General features: G+C 43.0%; 1 protein-coding gene across 3 annotated transcripts in view; it reads right to left on the bottom strand.

Annotated features, from left to right (window-relative positions):
- Nucleotides 1-23,672, bottom strand: part of MME (membrane metalloendopeptidase) — a 67,587-nt gene that overhangs the window by 10,799 nt on the left and 33,116 nt on the right. For all 3 annotated transcript variants that reach the window (XM_053390325.1, XM_053390323.1, XM_053390324.1), the window contains exons 9-18: nucleotides 22,645-22,779; nucleotides 21,019-21,120; nucleotides 18,471-18,607; nucleotides 18,271-18,364; nucleotides 12,608-12,736; nucleotides 9,312-9,410; nucleotides 8,416-8,496; nucleotides 7,763-7,866; nucleotides 6,346-6,404; nucleotides 1,262-1,381 (exon numbers count right to left, since the gene is read on the bottom strand). In XM_053390325.1, coding sequence (XP_053246300.1) covers nucleotides 1,262-1,381; nucleotides 6,346-6,404; nucleotides 7,763-7,866; nucleotides 8,416-8,496; nucleotides 9,312-9,410; nucleotides 12,608-12,736; nucleotides 18,271-18,364; nucleotides 18,471-18,607; nucleotides 21,019-21,120; nucleotides 22,645-22,779 — 1,060 coding nt within the window. The remainder of the gene's footprint in view (nucleotides 1-1,261; nucleotides 1,382-6,345; nucleotides 6,405-7,762; nucleotides 7,867-8,415; nucleotides 8,497-9,311; nucleotides 9,411-12,607; nucleotides 12,737-18,270; nucleotides 18,365-18,470; nucleotides 18,608-21,018; nucleotides 21,121-22,644; nucleotides 22,780-23,672) is intronic.

The raw sequence follows: 23,672 nt of genomic DNA, 5'->3' as shown, positions 1-23,672 counted from the left end.
AACATCAGTAGAATGTGCAGTGCTTGACTCCAGCACCGCTCACTTTCAGCACCATCGCTGATCCTTTTTGTATAATGTTATATCATAATGTAAGGGACGTGGGTGGCGCTGTGGGTTAAACCACAGAGCCTAGGACTTGCCGATCAGAAGGTTGGCGGTTTGAATCCCCGCGACGGGGTGAGTTCCCGTTGCTCGGTCCTTGCTCCTGCCAGCCTAGCAATTTGAAAGCACGTCAAAGTGCAAGTAGATAAGTAGGTACCACTCCGGCGGGAAGGTAAACAGTGTTTTCGTGTGCTGCTCTGGTTCGCCAGAAGCGGCTTAGTCATGTTTGCCACATGACCGGGAAGCTGTACGCCGGCTCCCTCGGCCAATAAAGCGAGATGAGCGCCGCAACCCCAGAGTTGCTCACAACTGGACCTAATGGTCAGGGGTCCCTTTACCTTTATATCATAATGTATGGTGACATCAGACAAAATATGAAGGTCTTCGACTTTTCTGATGGATTAATCTGATTCCAGCCAGGTGCTCTGCTTGATTCAGGAACCTGGGGTCCTTAACATTCCCCAAGAATGTTTCCCAATGTAGGCAATGATGTGCTCATCCAATGGTTGGCAGGAAGCTGCCATTTGCACATTCACCGTTCCTTTGGAATCAGTTCAGTGGCTGGCCAGGACCACAAGATCATCCCTTTTGGAAAGATGCAGGGGGATGGGGAAAGAGGAATATTTGACATCATGGCGTGACTGATGTTTCATTCAGCTGCTTTGTTAATAAGGTGCTGGTTGTGAATGAGGAAATGATATGTTGCTGGCATAAATCTTTGGATCTTGCTTTATGGTAAGGGTGGGGAAGCTGTGGCCCTCTAGAGGTTGCTAGATCACAACTTCCCTCATCCCTGGTCATTGGCCATGCTGTCTGCTGCTGATGGGAATTGGAGTTCAACAACATATGGGGACCACTGGTTCCCATCCCTGTTTTATGGGTAGTATCATGTAATGCAATAAATGCCAAGAAGCACGGGAGCGAGGGCCTTGCACACTTGCTGTTTACAAGATAATAATAATTGGTGCTTCTGGTAACATGTAAAGCCACCCTTAGCCCCTGGGAAATATATAATAGAGATTTTTTTTCCTGGTGCAAAGCACACTGCTATACACAAGAAACAGGGCTTGATTAAATTAAAACAGGATTGCCTCTCTTCATGCACCATACAGATTGGGTAAAGTAATACCAATGGTGAAACATGAGTTCTCTTTCTTACCGTTATCGTCAAAGCCATGAGTGATTTCATGCCCAATGACCATGCCAATGCCACCATAATTCAAGGATTTAGGCTGAGCTGCACTGAAGAAAGGTGGTTGCAAAATGCCAGCAGGAAAGACTGCAGAGAGAGATAGGACACCATAGATGACAAGTTAATCTTTTGCACCAGTTCAAACTATTTGCAAAAACACAAGCTCAATTAAATAAACACCCTGGAAATTTTAGCCAACAGTGTGGCTGATTAATTCAAACTACCTCTCCTTCCCCTTCCACCCAATTTGTCTTCCTCTTTGATCACCAGGTGACCTTCAAATGCACGCTCAACTGTACAGGATCCAACAGCATGATGCCATCCAAGGCTGGAGGGGGACAGCTGTGAATTATGTGACCCCTGCAGGTAGGGCCAATGGTGTGAGGATGTAATTGAATGTCACAATTAGTGCAAGGATTTTTCTGTCCCTCTCCTCTCCTCACCTGCCTCTTAAACCTGCTCTAGGAGTTCCCCAACTCAACTCTCTGGACCTCTGGAGTACATTTGGGGAGCACGTGGGACACATGCGTGGGGAAGAGAGTGGGAACACCCCACTGTACAAGAGGAAATCCTTGCTGTGATGGGACATGGTAGCTGCATACCTCCCTAAGTCTTTCCTATGAAAATGAGAGAGACATACCAGGGCAGGGCTGGGGAATTTGTGCCCTCCCCCCAGATGTTACTGACTACAGTTCCCTTTATCCCTGTCTATGGTCATGCTAGCTGATGGAGTCCAATACTATCTTTTACCTACATGATCTGCACTGACCACAAGGTCATATTATTTATGGATGTGCCCTTCTACCCTAGGTCAGCATGATGCTGAAACAGTTGCTATTTTCTGGGCCTGCAGGTTCGGGGCACATGAGTTTTCAAAGCCCACCCACTCCTTTCTTGCCTAGAGCACAATGGCTCTCCTGTCGATAAGCCATGGGTGTGGTTCCCCCTCTGTTTCCCCTCAACAACATGAGTTTTCCATCCCTCCCCTTCCTTTCAGTTTCCTCCACTTCCCAGATTCCAACTCCATTTCTCAGCCTATTGCCTACTCTTTCGTTTTGTATTTTGTTTTCAACTATCCTGCTTTCCAAAATTGCAGTTCTGCTGTCCCATAGCTCGCATAAGTTTTCCTCCGATGCTTCAAGCTGAAATTCCAGGATCTGATTAACAGGACCTATTATGTTTCTTCCGTAATCACCCAACTCTCAGAGGAACTGGTCCAGATGTTGCAGCCAGCAACTGTTGGCTTGTCCAACCCTTTGCTAAGGTCACGCTAACCATCTGTTGTCTTGTGGTCCTCCAAAAATTAGGGTATTGCCATCGTTGGTTGTTTAGAAAGGAAAGGGAGCTGATTCCAACTTGTGACAATACACCATGGAGGCATTCCATTTCCCACGGTTTTTACAAATTGTAAGCTGTGATTGGCAAGCACAAACCAGCTTACCAAGGAAAAACAGAAGGTGACCATTGCCTCAGGGAATAAAATTATATTGATTTGAGGTTAAATCCCATACTACCTCCACCACACATTGGTTTAGGGTAAAAGTACGCACAACAATAAATACACCATTCCCTACACATAGGCTTATTGTGTTTCCTTTGCAATTTTATGAACTGCTTCACTTTGCATTGCAGCCCTTGAAAGTGTCAAAACGTTCTGCTATTAACTCTCTTAGAGAAATGCAACTCTAATGGATGAGATGTTTATTCTAAGCTACTTCATAGCAAACCAATGCTTGCTTATAACACTTGCAAAACTTGAGCAATCTCAAGCAATGCCAGAGAGATGAGAATTATTCCTACGCGGCTCCCCCTTCCTAACTAGTAAAACATTTGCCCATATCCACGAGCCATATAGCTGTGAAGAGGGAATTGCAATTCTTTTCCCGGCTGCCCATTTAAAGACTGCCAGGAATTGAAGCCAAATTTCCTAAATTCTTGTAACTTGAGTATGTCCACAGAGACTTTTGCCATAATATGTTTATGCACTGAATGTGGGCACGGTGGAACTAACTCTTTTTGTTAATGGATGAGTAAGCATTCCTGCTAATGTGCTGCTTCGTTCTGTCTTGCTTCTACATAGCACAGCATTTTGCTGTGCTGCACTAGAACCCTTCATGGCTGCCTAAAGTTTTGTGGCTTCATTTTGACCCAAAGTATATTCCAACCTATTTCAGCTTATTCCAACAGGGCCAAGCTCTCTTCCTCAATGTCCATCAGATTTCACACCAACTGTGACTAAGATGAATTTCACACAGCTGTGTCAAGGTTGTCCTCACTTAGCCATGATTTCAAGCAAGATATTCTGCTTGTTCTTCTTCAGAAAGAAAACAGCTCTAGGCCTATGACACCAGAGGCCTAAAACTGGTGTGTGAAGAAGCGTCAGGAGCTGTTGGGATCTGTGGTCGGCTCCTTCATATGGTCAGCCCCTGAATTGCAGGCAGCAGCTTCCAAGGAGAAGTACCTTCAGGTCCTAGACAGAGTCTGTCCACCCATAATGTCCATTGAGTCCTTCAGGACAGGAAGGAGTATAAGAGGACTTCCTGTCCCAGTTAATCCTTGACTGCAGAACTGCATTGCAAAATTCTGAGAACTGTGAATTTTAAAGGATGGCTTCATTTTGGTTCGCTTGTTTCAGGAAGTGCAAATTAGGTAGATTCACCTTTCAGTGGGAACTGAACTGAATTTCTGCCCCATCCCTAGTCTAGACTCTTTTACTTTCTTGATTCTGTCTCCATTCATAGGTAATTTCACTGACTCCAATGCAGCTAGATTTGATGCATAGAAGAATCAGTGTAGGATTTTGTTGAAGATGTTATTCGGATGCCTAATTATTATCTTCCAAAGCAACTACTCTATTCTGAACTTAAAAATGCAAAGCATAATGCTGATGGTCAACAAAAGAGGCTTACAGACTCTCTCAAGGCAAGTCTAAAAATATTGGGAAACACTGGCCTGCAAGCATTCCAGCTGGAGAAAAGCCTTTACCAAACGTATCATAGACTTGAAGACACTCAACTCAGGATAAAAAGGAGAAAGGGAGAAACATGCTAAGATGAAGGTGTGTTTGGCAAACTCTCACCATAATCAACTCCCACCCGGAAACCTATATCCCCACTGTGGAAGGACGTGTGGATCCAGAATTGGCCTCCACAGTCACTTACAGACTTACTGTTAAAACCTTGTTCATGGAAGACAAACTTACTCGGCTACGAGTAATTGCCAAAGAAAAAGAAGAAGTCCATCACAGTGAACTCAGATGTCCTTGTTCAGGGTAAATTCCACTTTCTCTCGTGTTAATAAAGTGTGAAAATATGGTCCCAGAATAGTTGCAAACCATCACTTTCATTTCAGCATTACTGCTGGCAAGGTCATCTCGCACAAAAACTGACATCATTCTTTTTACACCCCTGCTATGAAAGTTCAGCATGCAAGACTTGCAATCTGGTTTGAACCTGGCTGAATGCTTAGCTTAAAACCAGAAAAATTCATTAAACAATTTCGCTTTTACTGGGCAAGGACTGCAGGGTCACAACTCATGCTTTTCTTCTATGTCTGTCTGTCTGTCTGTCTGTCTGTCTTTCTATCCCAATTTTATACTATTTAATATAATAATAAAATCTAAGTGTTTTAGATAAAAATCGATAAAAATGCAACAATGACATTCAATAAAATTCCCTAAAAACTAGATAAAAACTAAATGCCATATTAAAACAAAGTAAAGCTATATCTCACAAATAAAACCGAGCAGTAAATAATAAATACATGGCTGACTTCTGGGTTCACAGGCACTTCAGGTATAGAGGGCTATGGTAAAATATTACTTTTAATACTGGTGGTCTGTGGAGAAAACATATTGCAGAGGGATAGAGAGCTTTGATGCTTTCTTTCCAAGCATTGGGGAGGGGTGGGGGAACCCCACCCCTGTCATCTTGTTTGTAAGTAAGTAAGTAAGCCAGCCTCCCACAGTTGGAATTTTCCCTTATCCAGAGAAATGAACAGAAATCTCCCCCCCTTTTTTCAATGGAAGAATGAGGCAAATAAAACGGAAAGGCCGGCTGCAGGCTTCCCCCATTCTTCCAGAGAGCTGGCGGTAGTGACTGCATCAGTATAATGAATACAAAATAAATAAGCAATAGATTAATTCAGCAAAAGCACACGCTCCAGTAAAATGCTTTGAAATTATCCCCCTCCAACTTGATTTGTGCTTTGTTGAGTGTGTCAAGTCGATACTCTCATATTTTCCAAAGGAAGCAAGAATGAAAAAGATGCTTCCTTTGCTAAAGCAGTTCATCTTTAAAGCATCTGGCCAATGTCAATAGGATCAGAAACCAAGGAAACTACGAACCAGAACATGTTTTTGAATGTCCGTAGTAGGACAGCATTTTGGATAACAAGACTGCTTGCTGCAGGTCAAGGACACACAACACCAAAATTATAGTATGGCATGGTGTAGCAACGTCCTCTAGATGTGGTTGGACTACAGTTTCCATCATCCCAGACCACTGGACTTGCCGGTTGGGGCTGATGGGAGCTGGAGTCCCTGATGTTATTGTACACTACAGTACAGCATAAATCTGCTGAGCCGGTGGAGAGATGGACACTGTGTTCCTACAGCAATTTATTGCATTTCCCTGGTAGTTCCCGAACTGTTAATTTCCGCATTATATTTGAGCTTTCACATATTGTAAAGCCCGCTTCTGTAAACATAGCAGATTATAGCATGAGTTTAGAGCTCATTCATATGTTATTTGGGGGGCGGGGAAGATATTTTTTTCCAGAAGCATATAACACAGAAATGGATACTAAACTTGTGCTATACTCTGCTATATTTCTGGAAGTGGCTTTTACATTGTGTGAAAGCTCAGAGTGCAGAAATCAAAAGTTAGGAAAACATCGGGAAAGCAGAATAAACTACCATGTTGAAACAACCAGAGAGATGAACAAGTGAAAAAGTCCACTTTCTGACCTGATCTGAGCTGAGACAGGGGACAAGAAATAACCCATTTCTCACCACATGGCCAGAAAGTGTTTCTAAGAGAGACTCAGCTTACCAATTTGATTCCTGCTTGCTGAATAAAAGGCATTGACGACAGCTGCGCCACTTATCCACCTATGAAAAATTGAAGAGACATGGAAATGTTGATGATGGATGGCATCAGGGCCGGATTTAGGTTTGATGAGGCCCTAAGCTCCTGAAGGTAATGGGGCCCTTTATATGTCCAGCTGTCCTTTGTCAACAACAAATTGTCACTGTTTTTTTGTGTGTGTGTTGAATATATGCTATATAGTAATTTATGCACCTCATAGGTATCTAAAGCCATTTGCCCATAAGAAATAGGAGCCTACACAACACAAAACACTGTTGCTGTATGTAGGTTTTATTTTATTTGTTTTTTTATCTTATATTTTGGAAGTGTACATCCAGGTGTTTTTTTCCTTTAATTTTTTTGGGCCCCCAAGAGAGTGGGGCCCTAAGCTATAGCTTGTTTAGCTTACAGTATATGTAAATCCGGCACTGGATGGCATCAGCAAGAGGAGAAAACTGAAAGGCATTGAATCGCTCTAAATCTGAATTTCATTTTTAAAAATACCCAGTAAAGTAGAACCATAAAATTGTAGAGTTGGAAGGGATCCTGAGGGTCATCTAGCCCAACCCCCTACAATGCAGGGGTCCTGGGTGGGCTCGAACCACCAACCTTCTGGTTAACAGCTGGATACACTGACACAATGTGTCACAGGAGGCAAAATCCCACTGGCATGTTCTCATGAATTTTAAGTCTCATTGAAATGAATGTGTGCCATGGAGGAATACACTATAGCATACTGTTAGAAGACTGAAAGCCTGATTCAGCATTCAGTTCCCTGGTATGCTTGTTTGCCTGTCAGCTCAGCTGGGCAAATGGGTGGGCAGCATGACTGAAGGCCACTGCACCCATGGAGGCTCCCTACCGACATGCTAATGAATGCCCATAGATCATGACAGAGGCTGCTCCCTAGTACATGCATTCAGTTTTACTCCTACTGGACCTTTGCAAGGCGCTCTGGTTTAGTGGGAACCTGAGTTAGCATTAATCATAGCTAACATTGGTGCTGACATACCACTGAACCGCAGTTAAGCTCAATGGGGGACAGTTGAGGGGAATTGATCCTGAGACTATGTGTGCATTGCCCTCCCCACAAGAGCTTTCCATTCCAGTCCCTTAATAAGAACAGTGCACACAAAGAAATTGCGAGGTACAGTATTTCAATTCCTGATTGCTGTGATACTAGGAATAGAATTCAAGATTCCCCAACTTTGTTTTAAAATCATGAGACCTGGTGCAAAGGCAAGGATCCCTCCTTTAACATGAAGTTAAAATGAACCCTTCTGGCTATTAGCAGGGGCCACTTTTGCAAATAGCCAGAACCAGATTATTATTATTATTTTTTAAGCACTGCATTCACAGTATAAACCATTTAAATACGTACTCTTCCTTGTCCACTTTTTCTCTAAGCTTCTTCAGCCTTTCCTTCTGGCTAAAGTTTAAGTTCTGAATAATGTTCTCAAAATATTCTTCTTCTTTGTAGTGCAGCTTACAAGAAAGAGAGAGAAATGCTCGTGTTATTTGCTGGAGGGTAGGGAAAAACTAGAGGAGCATTGTTGCTCGAGTAGTATTCTTCCCCAACTTCGCACCCCCCATATATTTTGGACTATGGCTCCCATCAGCTGGAAAAGAGGAACTGCTGTGTGGACTGTGTAATAATAATAATAATAATAATAATAATAATAATAATAATAATAATAGTTTGGATTTGATATCCTGCTTTATCACTACCCGAAGGAGTCTCAAAGCGGCTAACATTCTCCTTTCCCTTCCTCCCCCACAACAAACACTCTGTGAGGTGAGTGGGGCTAAGAGACTTCAAAGAAGTGTGACTAGCCCAAGATCACCCAGCAGCTGCATGTGGAGGAGTGGAGACGCGAACCCGGTTCACCAGATTACGAGTCTACCACTCTTAACCACTACACCACACTGACATAAGGCTTTTCACTTATACCTCCAATGTAGACACTTGGTACCTGCTACCATTAAATCCTAAACACTCTCTGCTGTCCAAAATAGTTTTTCAGATGTACTTACATCTTTGTATTCCGCATTCAGCTTATTAGTATCCGTCAGAATCTCATCAGGGTAGCCAATTCTTTCTCTGATTGCTATGGCCTGAAAAATAAACCATGGTCACTGGTGAACTGGAATCAAGTTGTACATTCAGACATCATAGGGATGGCGAGAAGTCATCTATAGGCTTTTCAATTTGCTCTTCTAGATTTTGCAAACCAGACCCAGTCAATGAGTGGTGGTCTGGGCAACTGCTACTTTGTTTATGATACCAGTTCCCAAAGTGGTTTTGGAAGTGATGGGAAAGTCAAGTCTTCCTTGTCCTTGTTGTATGCTGAAGATGCTCTTCTTTCCCATGGCCTCAGACACATGAGATATGTATTTTTATGGCTCTGTTCTTGTGACTGTGATATATTTTAACTGTTTTTCATGTTGAATTTTAGATGGCTGTAACCTGATCTGCTAGTGAAGAGCAGGTAATAATAATAATATCACCCAAGAAGGGCTGGGAGAGCAATTTGCCTGAAACCCAAGGAAGTCACTGGCAGTCAACACAGACAATACTGATCTAGTTGCACCAGCATGAAGAAGCTTCCTATGTTGCTATGACCATGAAATAAGCCCATATGTCACATCAGGGCTTCCACAACTTGGGTCTCCAGCTGTTTTTGGACTACAATTCCCATCAGCCCTGACCACTGGTCTTACTAGCTAGGGATGATGGGAGTTGGTCCAACAACAGCTAGAGACCCAACTTTGGGAAACCCTGTGTTACATGAAGAATGTTCTACCTGTTCCACTCTTTGCAATGAATTATTTCTGATCTTCTCTTTTGGATAAAGAAAGTAACAGGCTTTCGTTGGCCTCCAAATTTCAAATTCTTTTTTTTTTTATGTATATAAAAATTAAAAACTTGCCTTTTCTTCTGCTTTCTTTTTGGTTTCTGCATCCATCCAATTGAGCTCATCAAGTGTTTGTATAAAAACCTCACGAATCTGAGTGATCATCTCTTGCACCTGAGGATGTACAGCACAACAAGATTAAATCATTCAGTTTTTATCATACATGGGTGACATTCTGGCATGTTGCATCCCAGTTGCCACTGATGGAAGCATCGACTTTCGTTTTTCAAAATACACCGACAACGACTATTTTTATTTTTCAAGGTCAAATCATGGCAAAGCCAAAGTTACCAAGGAGTGCAGTTATTGCAAAAGGAAAAAAAAAACACCTTTGTTACTTAAAACATTTCTATGCCTTCAGATGAAAATATAGTGGGATGTTGCAGACTTATATTGTTTTAAATACTAGTTTAGCTGCCATGGCTTCCACTAAAGATTCCTGGAAAGGGGAGATTGGTGAGGTTGCTGAGAATTTGTGGTCCTAGCCTCCTCCTAACAGAACCATAGATGCTAGTAACAAAAAAAGGTAAAGGACTTTTTACGGTTAAGTCCAGTCAAAGACGACTATGGGGTGCGGCACTTATCTTGCTTTCCAGGCCAAGGGAGCTGGTATTTGTCCACAGACAGCTTTACAGGTCATGTGGCCAGCAGGACTAAACCACTACTGGCTCATGGAGGACTGTAACAAGTGCCAGTGTGCACAGAAATGCTGTTTACCTTTCCGCTGCAGCGGTACCTATTTATCTACTTACCCTGGTATGCTTTCGAAATGCTAGGTTGGCAGGATCTGGGACAGGATCTGGGACAGAGCTCACCCCACTGTGTGGATTTGAACTGCCAACCTTCCGATCGGCAAGCCCAAGAGGCTCCGTGGTTTAGACCATGGCGCCACCTGTGTCCCATAGATGCTAGTATCCCTTAGTGAGAAGTGAATACTATTAAACCAGTAGCAGCTTGTAGTTTAGAGCCAAACTAGATATGACTCGCATGAAACCCCATAATGTGCACATTTTTGGTTATGTAAACAGGAGCCAAGCTGGGAAGCTTGAAGAGCCTCATAACTGTGATGGCGGGCGGGCAGAGGATGCTTAATTCTTTCTCTTCCTGCTGTGGTCCTGACTAGAATCACCATTCCGATGCTACAATTTGTATTTAGGAAGGGCAGTAACTCAATGGTAGAGCATTTGTTTTGCATGCAGAAGGTCCCAGGTTCACTTCCTGGTGCCTTCAGGTAGGACTGGGAATGTCCCCTAGTTAGTGCAAAGCAGTGCACATCTATGGTTCCACCTCCTGTTAACCTGATCCAGCATGGCCAAAGGTCAGGGACGATGGGAGTCTGCAGGGCACCACACAGACAACTACTGGGCAACACTGACCTGGAAGGATCAATGATCTGTCTCAGTATAAGTCATCTTCCTGTGTTCTCATCTCCATGTAAAGAGAAATTCCCCATTGGCACCATTTGCAAAGCTGCTTAGGCTTCCCCGCAGCTGCTATTAGTGCAACAATATATGCATTCTCAGGATTGGAGTCACATCTAGTTTGGTCCTAAGTGACCCTCCAAGGCTCCTTTATGAAAATATAATCACCAGTCCTTCTTGAGCTGCTTCCATCTTATTCGTATGGTAGACCCAGGGAAACCTCACTCTGCAGCAGACTAATAATGAGACATGTACACTGGGGTAAGTCCTCCTGCTGCTTTGGTGCACACATGCATGCAGTGCCAGATTTCTGTATAAGCTAAACAAACTACAGCTTAGGGCCCCACTCTCTTGGGGGCCCCAAAAAATTTAAAGAAAAAACAAAACACTGGATGTACATTTCCAAAACATAAGATAAAAAACAAATAAAATAAAACCTACATAAAGCAACAGTGTTTTGTGTTGTATAGGCTCCTATGATGTAAGTGATGGGCCCCGCCTCCTAGCCTGTTCCGTAAAATATCGCTATCACTATCACTATTAATATACTTCTTCTTAGTTGTATTTCACTATTAATATACTTCTTAATTGTATTTCAGTTCAACCATTACTTTGATAAAATACTTATTTTGTTATGTGCAAATGGCTTTAGATACCTATGAGGTCTACAAATTACCATATAGCATATATTCAACCCAAAAAAGCAGCGACAATTTGTTGTTGACAAAAGGACAGCTGGACATATAAAGGGCCCCATTACCTTCAGTAGCTTAGGGCCTCATCAAACCCAAATCCGGTCCTGCATGCATGTATACAAAGGTTGTTTTTAATCACCTTTGTGGCTTGTCTTTCTCTAGGGGTATGTATGCCCGTTGTATAGATTCCAGTCTTTGGCAAGTCATTTAACTGGTTGCTGAAATTTGTGAAGATGGAACACATTCACAAAACTCCCAGTCCAGCAAGGAATACTCTGAATGCAGGCGATTCACCCACCATAAGATGGGTGGAGGGGTAACTGCCTGCATCAGGAAGCCCATATAATCAATATAATCCTTCCAGCCACAAACTCATAGGTACAGGGCCAGATGGCAATACCTGCTGCTCTGCTTATGGAGACACCCCCACCCCCAGTTGTGGGAGTAAACTTCCCATCTTCCATTGACCATCTGTTCAGCAGGAAGAATTCAAAGCTCTGTAGATCACCATTTCTTTCGCGGATACACAGATCCAGGGCAATTGTGATTATATGAGGACTCATGGTTAGCTTGGGATACATTTTTCTTATTGGCATGTTTTGGCCACTGCTCCTGAGGAGAAGGCTGAAAACCCCAATGGTTTCTTTTGAAGCATTAGACAAAATAAAAATAAAATGGTATTTGGAAATCTATTCTAAGATTGGGGGGGGGTGTCAATTAACACACCCCTCCCCAATTTCAGCAAAGTGCATTAAACTGAATTTCCTTTCCTGTAATCTACTGTTCTTTAGCACCTTCACTCTACAACATGCAAGGACTTCTAATCTGCATCATTAGCTAATAACTTGGCTTACAGTTCAGGAAGAGCCACATAATCCCATCATCAGCCTGTCTGCCAAAAGATGTCTCGTCCAGCTTCTTAAGCCTACTTTTTCAAAAAAACCTCAGTGTGTGAGATGTAAAATTTCATCTCTGCTTTTGGCACCAGAATTCTGTCCTACTGAGTGCCAAACAGAGAGAGTGATCTCTTTTGACTTCATCCTCATTCACCACTGCACTAGGGGGAGAAAGTGGCTTGAAGTATTTTGTGCTGCAACAACATCACTGCTTTTGCCATTCCCACCAATAATCCAAAGCTAACGTCTGTTTAAATACCCAGTAAATAAATAATCAGTTAATGATCAAAGAGTGTTACCACGTGTTTACTGTCTCCAGCAAATGCTTCTTGTACATACAGCCTTCCCACAGCATTCTCCATGTTGCCATTGACATAGTTTGCGCAACGGCGCCAGACAGCAGCATCCGAGGTTGTGCCATAAAGCACCTGTTAAGCATAAGCATTTGAGAAATTAGTGACAAGCAAGAGGAGAGACTTTGTAGCATCACTAGGTGCTTTCAGTTAATCTCGAGGGCTTGGTGTTAATAGACATTAAGTGATATTTAAACAGGAACACAGGTTAAGTGAGCCCATGCAACTCTTTCTGCATCTTCATGTTTGCAGCTCTGAAATGTTCTCCCGCCCATCTGCTGCTCCTGCCATTGCATTAGCACTGCACCTTCCACTTGGCCACCACCACCACCTCCTCCTCCTCTTCTCAGTAAGTGACAATGACCCACCTGCAGGAAAGCTAAAGCAGTGGCTCTGCCCCAACCAGTGAGCCTCTTCTGGATATAAACCCACACTTTCTGGGTAATATGGAGGGCCCAGTGTGGAGACACCATTCATTCAAGGCTGCACCCTACAGGGAATGAGCCCTATGAAAATCAAAGTGACCTAGACTGCTGTAGAACACCTGGCTTTGCCTGTGTTCGTTGCGTACTACTTTTTGATACAACAGGAGTTCCTTCCTTTCCCTTTGGTGTCCTTTAAGGATGCTGGGGGCAGGTAGTTCAGTGGAAGAGCAGTGGTTTTGCATGCAGAAGGTCCAAGGTTCAATCCCCAACACCTCCAGGTAGGGCTGGAGAGGTCCTCTGTCTGAAACCCTAGAGAGCCACTACCAGTCATTGTAGACCAGGAGTATTCAATGTGGTGCCCTCCAAAGGTTGTTGTATTCCAAGTCCCATCTACTGTAGCCAGCATGGCAAATGGTTGGAGATGATGGGAGTCATAGTCATGGAGAGTGTGCCATGACAACAGCTAGATGACCCAATGTCCTGTCTCGTTATAAGGCAGCTTCATCTGTTTATATGTTCCTGTGAGAAAGCTGGCAGGGCAGAACTCAGTCTCAAATTCAAAACTCCAGCAACAGGTGGGCTGAGGAATTTCCTGAAGAACCAGTTTGCAAGTGCCATACGGATTACTGTCATATCTCTCCCCTGCAGAAAGAGCTCCCAGTCAATTTCACAGCTCTGCATGCAAACCATTAGAGCTAGATGAAACTTTGCAGCTTCAGTGAAACTTACTACTGTTTCGTGTGCCTTCTATTGGTTGCAAAGAAAGCGGTATCCTTGGGCTGTGCAGATTCTACCTTCAGTGACCTTGCTGCACTAGGTGGGAAGAAGCTGAGGCTTAAAAACTACGCTATGGTAGAGAAATCTGATACAGTCGTGTTAGTAAGCATCAAAGCAATCTTCTGGCAAGCTGAGTTCTTCGTTCCACGGCCCACCACAGTGGTTTTCTTGCTTTATATTTTGAAAAGAAGTATATTATTACGGAAGGGTCAGTTCAAAGTTATTCTGACATCAGAAAGACGCTGGCTTTGGGGTGATAGCAGTGTAGAAGATTTCATGGTTACGTTCTGGAATGCAGTTTTTATTCACCAGTTTTTAATTTTAAGACAAACAAACATGAATCCATTCATTGCTTTGTTTTCAACTGTAGCCCACAATAACTCTTAAGGTCCCATTATCTCCTACCACATCAGTGTGCTGTCAAAAGAAAAAAACATTCTTTCGGGTCCGGTTTCGCTACAAGACCTTGAACCAGTGTATGAGGGAACTCTTGGAATTCTATTGCTTATTTCTGCTTGGATACAGAGTGATTCTGAAGCCTGCTCACTTGCGGTCCGCTCGGCTGGCCCCGCCTTCACCAAAGCCACTGATTGGATTATTTGAACCGGGGTTTGGCGGGAACCCCCAATGACTGTGACATCAGGGAGGCAGCCAGCACAACCAGCTGGTAAGTCTCATGTGGCTCAGGGGTGCTGTGCGCGGTCCCGCAAAGGGCGCCCACAATTGGAGGCGTTAGCATTCATTCTGCTGCCACTACCACCCCTGGCACAGCACCAAAAGTGTGTCTGTGTGGAGCCCACTTTATCAGTCACACGTGTTGCCAACAACCTGTGCATTTCAAAAAACCTTCATTGATCACAGTAGAATCTTTCCATATGAATATATCCAGCGCTATATGGGGGTAACATGGCCTGTGCTGAGAAAACTGTTCACCCCACCTGGCATGGCCAATGGCCTGCAATGATGGGAGCTGCAGTCTAACAGCAATTGTTCATTGCCCATGCCTGGCTTACAGCTTAGTGCGTGGACAGTGAATTAAGCTAGCAAGGATGCAAAAATGATGTCGTTTCCCCTCACTACTGAAATAGTTATTTCTGTATCTTTCTCCACAGTTGCCAGTTCACTTGACCTTGTGTCTGAAGTTCTAAGTAATCATTTATGAATTCCACCCTTTGGATGAAATTAAAGGCGCTGGGGAAAAATAGGTTGTTTTCGATCCTAATAAGTGCATAAAGAACAAGGCAGAGAGGAGGCCTTATCAGTAAAACTGGAAGAAAAGAACAGCCTGCCTCTAGTCTAACTCCCTTGCAGACTGCATTGTTTCAGAATCCCCCCCCCTTTCTTTTCAACGGGCCTGTGATTTAGCGCTGCAAAGGAATATCGGAACAGAGTGGGGCCATCTTCCGACTTCTAATTTGTTTCACCGCTACAAACACTCATATAGACAACTCAGATCCCGAAATAAGGACAACATGGGCTGCAATCCAGCCAAAGTTAAGCTCCTTTTGGCCTTCTTATTTCAAGAGGACAACTCGGCTCATGTACGCTTCCCCACTGAAATCAATGGGACTTAACTTTGGTTGGATTGTGCCCTGTGTTTGTAACACAATGCAGCATATAGTGATGACGGATTTGCTATTTCTATGTTTCATTAACTGCCTTGGGCACTTTTTCTTAAAGATGGAGTAGCAAGCTAGAAATCGAATGCATAATATAAGCAGCACCCATCTGCTATGGTCAATTCACTAGTGGCCATGGAAAGCACAGACTACAGCAGACACACACACACCACACACAATTCTCCTATGGGTGCAATCTCCTGTTTAAAGAAGAACAAAATAAACTCCAGTTTGCTGAACAGAGAACTAGTGGAGCAACTTTCTTCAACCTGGGGCAAGAAGTTGGGGAAGGCTGTATTAGAGGTAACATTTACCGCTCTGTATACACTGTCTGAAAACATGCATGGCCCCAATCCAATGGCAGTGCATTTTTCAGAAGAGAAATTGCACATGAGTTTTCTGGCTCTGCCTTTGTTTATCCAGCTATACTGACCTTTCTTTCCTTCTAGAGATGTGCTGGCCCAACTCCATGACTCCTAATCACAATGACATTTCCACAGCTCAGCTTTTGCCCGTCCCCATCTAGCCAATGTCTGGGCACCCCCAACAATCACCATGTACTTTTACCTCTATAGATTCTGAAACCTGTTTATCCAGTTCAAGAAGAGGACAAGTTGCACTTATATAAACCTCATGCCCCTTGAGCTTCTTGGAGAAAAGGCAAGGTAAACAAACAATTGCCTGCTTTTTCCCTTGAGCGATTTGCAAGAGCCGTTTGGGTGATCAGGAGGACACCTCTGAAATCCTTGGGATTTCAGAGAACATTTTAAAATCTGTTTTCTAAATATTGACTCACCCATATCAAGTCTACCTGCCTGTCCCAGTGCAGTTTTTGTTGGCTCAGTTTTATATGTGCCAGAGCAGAGATAGGGATGAGATGTTTTGCTTTGTTTTTTTCAAAAACGTGCATTTACATGAGGACAGGTGCTCCCTTCAGGTATTTGGGACCCAAGCCATTTAGGCTTTAAAGACAAATAGCTGCAGTGTGCATTGGGCCCAAAAGGAAACAAGACAGCCAACGGTGTCATTTTATATTAGGTTTGATGTGCATAGACCTGGTTGAATTACCAGCAAGTGGTATGAATGCAGATGCTGGTTTATGGCAGCAATACACTTTATGAACACCTACAGCACCCTCATACTGAATCATCTAGCTTGGCATTGTCTACACTGACATTAGCTCTTCAGGGTCTTGGGCAGAGGCATTTCTGATATCCTTAAGTCAAGACCGCTTCTTAAAAAAACATCTTTAGATGCGGCCAATATGGCCAACTATCACCCAGTCTGAAATATTCCATTCTTGGGCAAGGTGATGGAGCGAGTGGTTGCTGAACAACTCCAGGCACGCATGGAAGAAGCGGACCATTTGGATCCCTTCCAATTGGGATTCAGGCCTCGTCATGGGACAAAGGTGAGAGCTGTTTCCTAGTTCTGCTGGATCTCTCAGCAGCTTTTGATACCATCGACCATTACATCCTTCTGGACTGTCTAGAGGAGCTGGGGGCATTGTTATACAGTGATTCTGCTCCTTCCTCCTGGGCTGTGTTCAGAAAGTGGTGGGGCTCTCACTTGTGGGGTGCCTCAGGGTTCTGTCCTCTCCCCCATGCTTTTCAACATCTACATGCAGCTGCTGGGAGAGATCACCAGGGGGTTTGGGCTGGGTGTTCATCAGTATGCTGATGATACCCAGCTCTACCTCTTTCAAATCAGAACCAGTGAAGGTCCTGTGTGAGTGTCTGGAGGAAGCTGGAGGATGGATGGCGCAGGTCAATTCTGTGTCCAGGGCAGCTGTTTACCAGCTCCATCTGGCACGCAGGCTGAGACCCTACCTGCCCGCGGACTGTCTTGCCAGAGTGGTGCATGCTCTAGTTATCTCTCGCTTGGACTACTACAATGCGCTCTATGTGGGGCTACCTTTGAAGGTGACCCGGAAGCTACAACTACTCCAGAATGTGGCAGCTAGGCTGGTGACTGGGAGTAGCCACCAAGACCACATAACACCAATCTTAAAAGATCTACATTGGCTCCCCGTAAATTTCCGAGCACAATTCAAAGTGTTGGTGCTGACCATTGAAGTCCTAAACGGCCTCGGTCCAGTATAACTGAAGGAGCGTCTCCACCCCCATTGCCTGGACACTGAGGTCCAACGCCGAGGACCTTCTGGCGGTTCCCTCGCTGCGAGAAGCCAAGTTACAGGGAACCAGGCAGAGGGCCTTCTCAGTAGAAGACATCAGTAGAAGCCCTGTTTAGGGAAGCTTTTAATGTTTGGCGGACTATTGTATTTTAATATTCTGTTGGAAGCCACCCAGAGTGGCAGGGGAAACCCAGCCAGATGGGTGGGGTATAAATAAATTATTATTATTATTATTATTATTATTATTATTATTATTATTATACCTGGGCATATTGTCTTCTGCCAAATATTAGGGAAGGGCGATAACTCAGTGGTAGAACATCAGAAAGCAATTAATTGTTTAGACCAGGGGTCAGGAAACTTTTTCAGCAGGGGGCTGGTCCACTGTCCCTTGTTGGGGGCCAGACTATATATATTTTTTTGGGGGGGGAGAATGAATGGATTCCTATGCCCCACAAATATCCCAGAGATGCATTTTAAATAAAAGCACACATTCTACTCATGTAAAAACACGCTGATTCCCAGACCGTCCGTGGGCTGGATTTAGAAGGCGATTGGGCCGGATCCAGAACCCAGGCCTTAGTTTGCCTACCCATGGTTTAGACACTGCAAATCTTAAATGTTAAATATAAAACAAAATATGAATTTCTGCACCTTACGGAAATTATTCCTTGTGTCCCTGTAGTTACGACTTAGAGTGTTTACCATATCCATTATGTATCTCCAGCTCATGTAGTTCTGAATTTCTCTAAATGATAAAACAAGAAGTAGAATCTGGTGACTTTTCTTTTTAAACAGTGGAACGTATTAGCAATGTAAAAATTAAAACTTTAAAATGTATCTTGTATACATACCTGGGAGAGTATTTATTAAGGATAGCTTTTAGCTTGTTGAGATAGTCTGGAGCATAAACAACCACATCTTCAGTTTCGTCAATATTAATTTGCACAGTTGACATGATATGGTTTATGAATGTTAACCAGTTGAATTGCTGGAAGAAAAATGCATGCACTTTAAGTAGGTTCAACTTATGACATGTGAACAAAAGCGTAAGGTACAAGGTACCACTGTACGCTCATTTGGAAGTAAGTATCATTGAACACATTGAGACTTTTTTTCTAAGTAGACATGCATATATCTGTTGTGTTCTGTATTCCTTAATTATATATTGGATTTACATCTTGCCAACCTCACCTAGGATGGCTCACAAGCAAAAATAACTTGCCACAACTATAATAGCAAGCTAATATTATATATTGGGGTGGTGTGAGGAATCTAGTGAAAATCAGAAGTATATTATATAAAAATTGAAATTTTGAAAAAGCAACCATTTTTAAAAGGAAACAGTGCTGGCCCATTAAAACTGTCCTCATCATTTATGAAAAGTGCCATTTGCTTTTGCCTGTTGCCTTTTGGCTCTCCACAGCCAGACTGCTGCTGTAAATTCCTCATACATAACAAGGGGGGGGGGAGCCCATTTGGTAGATAACAACAAACCTCTGTCCAGTAACGTGTCTTGAAATCTCTTGGCCAACAGGCAATAAACTAAGCTGAATTCATTTCAATTAAGGTTAATGAGCTGTAAAACAATCCTAAGTGCCCTTATGTTGTGATAACTCTCTTGATAATCAAAGGGACTTGCTGGACATGATCCAACCATAGTTGATTTTGGCACCCTGATTCAAACCAATTATTATTATTTTTTTAAAAATCAACATTGGATGCAATTTTATATTTCTTTTTTTCTTTTAGGATTTGATATTTGAATTTGAGAACTGGAATCTGGCACAAAAAAATCATATTTGACTGTTAACATGTTTACAATTTCCCCTCCAAATGGTAAAAGAAGTGATGAAATTTACTGAACATTATTGCAAATGTCATGTCCAATGTTGACTACTACATGATAGCTGTGTATACTGCCAAATACAGATTGCTATTCAGCTATTAGATGCTAACTGTTGCTGATGTGGAATATTGATGTTTTTGAGGGATAAGAATTCATTTTAGTTCCAAACCTGATCTGATGAATCTGCTTGGCTTGCCATCCTCCCTTCCCAAAAGTCACTGTTGGTTTCCTGGATGTGGCCAGAATGGAGTGGCAGCAAAGTTGGGGCCACACAGTTGTACCGGCAGGTAGTATTGTAATATGCCCAAGACCCATGAATACTAGTTTTGTTTTATATTTTCTCTATTTTTGATTAAATGTCTCTCCCTCCCCTTGCATATAAACACATACCAAACCAAACCATTAATAGGTTGAAAGGCAAGTTTGCCGACACAAAAGTCCCTTAATCAACTGACAGGCTTATAAATAGATCACAAAGGCCAAGGACCTCAGCCTTTGGACTTACAGATAGTGCCACATTAATCATCTTTCCTTAATGCATATTAGATAAACGGAAAAAGGTAAAGGTAAAGGGACCCTTGACCATTAGGTCCAGTCGTGGCCGACTCTGGGGTTGTGGCGCTCATCTCGCTTTATTGGCCGAGCGAGCCAGCATACAGCTTCCGTGGCCAGCATGACTAAGCTGCTTCTGGCGAACCAGATCAGCGCACGGAAACGCCGTTTATCTTCCCGCTGGAGTGGTACCTATTTATCTATTTGCACTTTGACGTGCTTTCGAACTGCTAGGTTGGCAGGAGCAGGGACCGAGCAACGGGAGCTCACCCCGTCGCGGGTATTCGAACCGCCGACCTTCAGATCAGCAAGCCCTAGGCTCTGTGGTTTAAAAATATAAATATATGCTAGACTTCAACCATTTTTGATCCCTACCAGTAAACTTTGTCTAGCTGTCAACAAGCGTGAAACACTTGATATATTTTCTGTGGATCCTGATCTACACAGCAAGATATGCATGCCGAAAGAGCCTCATTAATTAGCATAGTTCCAAGGCTTCAGCCATTCTTAATCTGGCTTGATGCTTGTATGTTTTATTTTATTTTTTTAAAATAATGCTTATTACTTTTAACAGATCCCATAAGTTCCAGTAAAGAAACCTGCTCCCACTTTCCAGAGATATGATGCTGTGGCAAGGTTGGGGCTGCATGAGTGTGCCATTGAAATCACTGGACTGGCTCTGCACAGGCTTAACCTCAGCACCACTTCATTTCTAGGAAGAAGCAGCCATGCTGCAGCTGGGAAACCAGCACTGCAGCCCCGCCTTGCTGGACAAGCCACTTGTGACTATTTAGCACGATCATCAATTGTTTCAAAGGGCACCCCATGCACACCATTGGATCAGGACCTTTGTTGTCTTTTTTTCTTGCTTTCACGGCAGAATACAACAGGCTGACAAATTTAGGTCATCATTTTCAGTTCAAAAGATGAGTTCATGTCACACTACTGCATTGATTACAGCCAGTCACTGAAGGTGAAAAAAACTGTTATTGATCTTTTACCTGGTTATTAACTTCAAAAGTGAAGTTCTTCTGGACATTGGCGAGTGTCATTTTATTGTACAGCAGGAGAGGGTCGTTTCTGTCATCAGCTTTGGTTGTAGCCTAGAAAAACAAATTAGCAGGAGGCAGAGGAGATTCTTTGAGGAAGACGGAGACAAAGAGAAGCATCAAACAAATAGGCACCAAGGTCTCTAAAGTTATATAACTGAAGGTGCTTAAGCTGTCTTGTTAAAATATGGCAGAAATCAGAAATCACATAGCTAGCTAATTCTATCAGTCAAATGATGTTGTTGAAAAATAGATATCCTGAAAAGTTATCTGCCTCTTTCCCCCTTGATCTGTTTAACTAGGCTCTCAGTTGTAAGCTACATCCCTGAGAACATAGGAGGATGCTGTCTCCAGGAGCCCAGAGAGACAATCGCAGCAAGGAAATTATCTTCTCCCCCACTTAGCCACCTGTTCTGCCCTCCCAACCCATGTGGTAGCTGTGAGCATCTTCAGTCTACTAAAGCAAGTATACAATTCTTCTTCTTCTTCTTCTTCTTCTTCTTCTTCTTCTTCTTCTTCTTCTTCTGAGTGGGAATGTTCAGGGAGGCAGGGTAGGATATATTGTTTAATTATATCCTTCCCAACTTGTGTTAACAAGTTCTACAATTTAGCAGAGTAACACCCTCCATTTTTTAAACTTACACAGCAGATAATGTTTTGCCAGGCTTGCTTAAGCCTCTAAAATAAGTTTCCTGGTAATTCCCCTTTATTCCCTCCTAAAAGGAATAGACACAACACAGTCTTATATAAAAGTATAAAAGAGTTTACTCACACGTTCTGTACTCAGATGGATCCCAGAAGTCAGACTTAAGTTACAAAATATATACACTTGGAGTCTATCCCATAGGGAGATAGTTCCTTTGTCCTCTCTTGGCCGGAAGCATCTCAGGCTGATGCTTCTTTGATTAAAGTAAAATGGAGAAGAGAGAGATGTGGTGGCCAGTCCTGTGCTTTTGTTACCTGCACAAGTGAGGTCACGCCCATCTCCGGTCACATGTAGAGGAAGTTTGTCCCAGCACAGGAGGAAACAGGAAGTTTATCTACTGGCTGGACAAACATCCCTCTTCATGTCTAAACATGTCCACTCTAGGAATGTTGTATTTGACTTTTCTGTGTTTCACACCCAACGCAGAGGTGTCATCAAGGCATGACTTTGGGACAGAAGTCAAAATGCCCATGCAACAGAATCAGCAGAATTGGGTTTTCAGTTTGAAATGAGTGAACCAATACATGTTATCATCTAAAGAAGGAGCCACCCAACCCCACATAAGACCATTAGATCCATAGTGTGCACCACTGATGGTATCCGTTTGTAGAAGGAGAAGGAAAAGGGCTGAATCTAATTGTGTCCTTCCATTAAAGAAGGGCTTTTCATCAGCTCCACTAGCAAAAAAGGTGGGGAGGGTATTTTGACCATTCTCGCCTTCTCCTTGAAAATCAGTTCCAGTGGGTTGGGTGACCCTCCAAGAACAAAGAACAGCTTAAGATCCCCACACTAAACATTTTGTGTGCATGAAAACAGTTAATTGTGCATGAAAACCGTTAATTGTGTGCATGAAAACAGAAGAGCTTATTTACATTTGCAATCTCCTTCTCCAGATCCATAACTTTGTTCATTTCTGTGGAAATTTGGTTCTCGTCGATCGTAAGACCTCTTTCCTGGCGGATCAGCTTTGCTACGGAAATCATAAACTCAACATAGGCTGAACATGCCTGTGAAGGGGAAGGGGAGGTTGGGAGGAAGGGAAAGAAAAAAAACACTTTTGCAAATGCATGTTGGATGTTATGCAGAACAGTCAAGTTGATACTTGTGTGATGTAGGCATTGTCTTTTTCTTGCAGCTTAGGGCAGAAATAAACTTGGCATGGGGCTGCCACCCAAACCAGCATGCCTGTATTGGATTCTCCACATTTCCCATGAATTGTGTTGAATTCCATGATATGGTTTCCCCTCCCTTTGTCTGCAACAGTGGCAGCTGTTGTGCAAAAAACAAAACAAAACACCCCACCACATTTTTTTCTCTCCAGCTTTTTTTTTAAGTGCTCTGCAAAATATGAAAAACAAGCATAAAAAATAACAATCTATCCAACCTAGCTCAGTGCAGATCATGTTACAAGAAATGAGAGCCCGACTAAACATTTGGAAAAAGCTTTCTGATCGTAAGAGCTTTTCAGCAGTGGAACAGACTCCCACGAGATGTGGTGGACTCTCCTTCCTTGGAGGTTTTTAAGCAGCAGCTGGATGGTCATCTCTCATGGATGCTTTAGCTGAGATTTCTGCATTGCAGGGGGTTGGACTAGATGATTCTTGCAGTTCATTCCAACTCTAAGGTTCTGTGATTCTACCATTGAAAGACAAGTATGAGACTAAAGGCGCAAGAACACAATGTGCCCAAATTAACCACCAGCAGTTTACATTCATTTAATTAAACAGGATGGGGAGATGCACAATCTGGTGATGTCCCATTTGTGGGTAAGTGAACTTACATACAATGGGGAGGAGAGAATGTGCTTTAGGGATGCTGCTGTCTCCACAAGTCTGCATTGAGGACTGAACTAGATGTGATGCTAATCATGACATTTGTTCTTAAGTCCAGGATTTTTCTT

This window comes from Podarcis raffonei, chromosome 5, assembly GCF_027172205.1.
Source record: "Podarcis raffonei isolate rPodRaf1 chromosome 5, rPodRaf1.pri, whole genome shotgun sequence".
NCBI classification, from domain to species: Eukaryota; Metazoa; Chordata; class Lepidosauria; order Squamata; family Lacertidae; genus Podarcis; species Podarcis raffonei.
The sequence above is the reverse complement of the archived record's forward strand: the minus strand, read 5'-3'. Positions and strand labels throughout refer to the sequence as shown.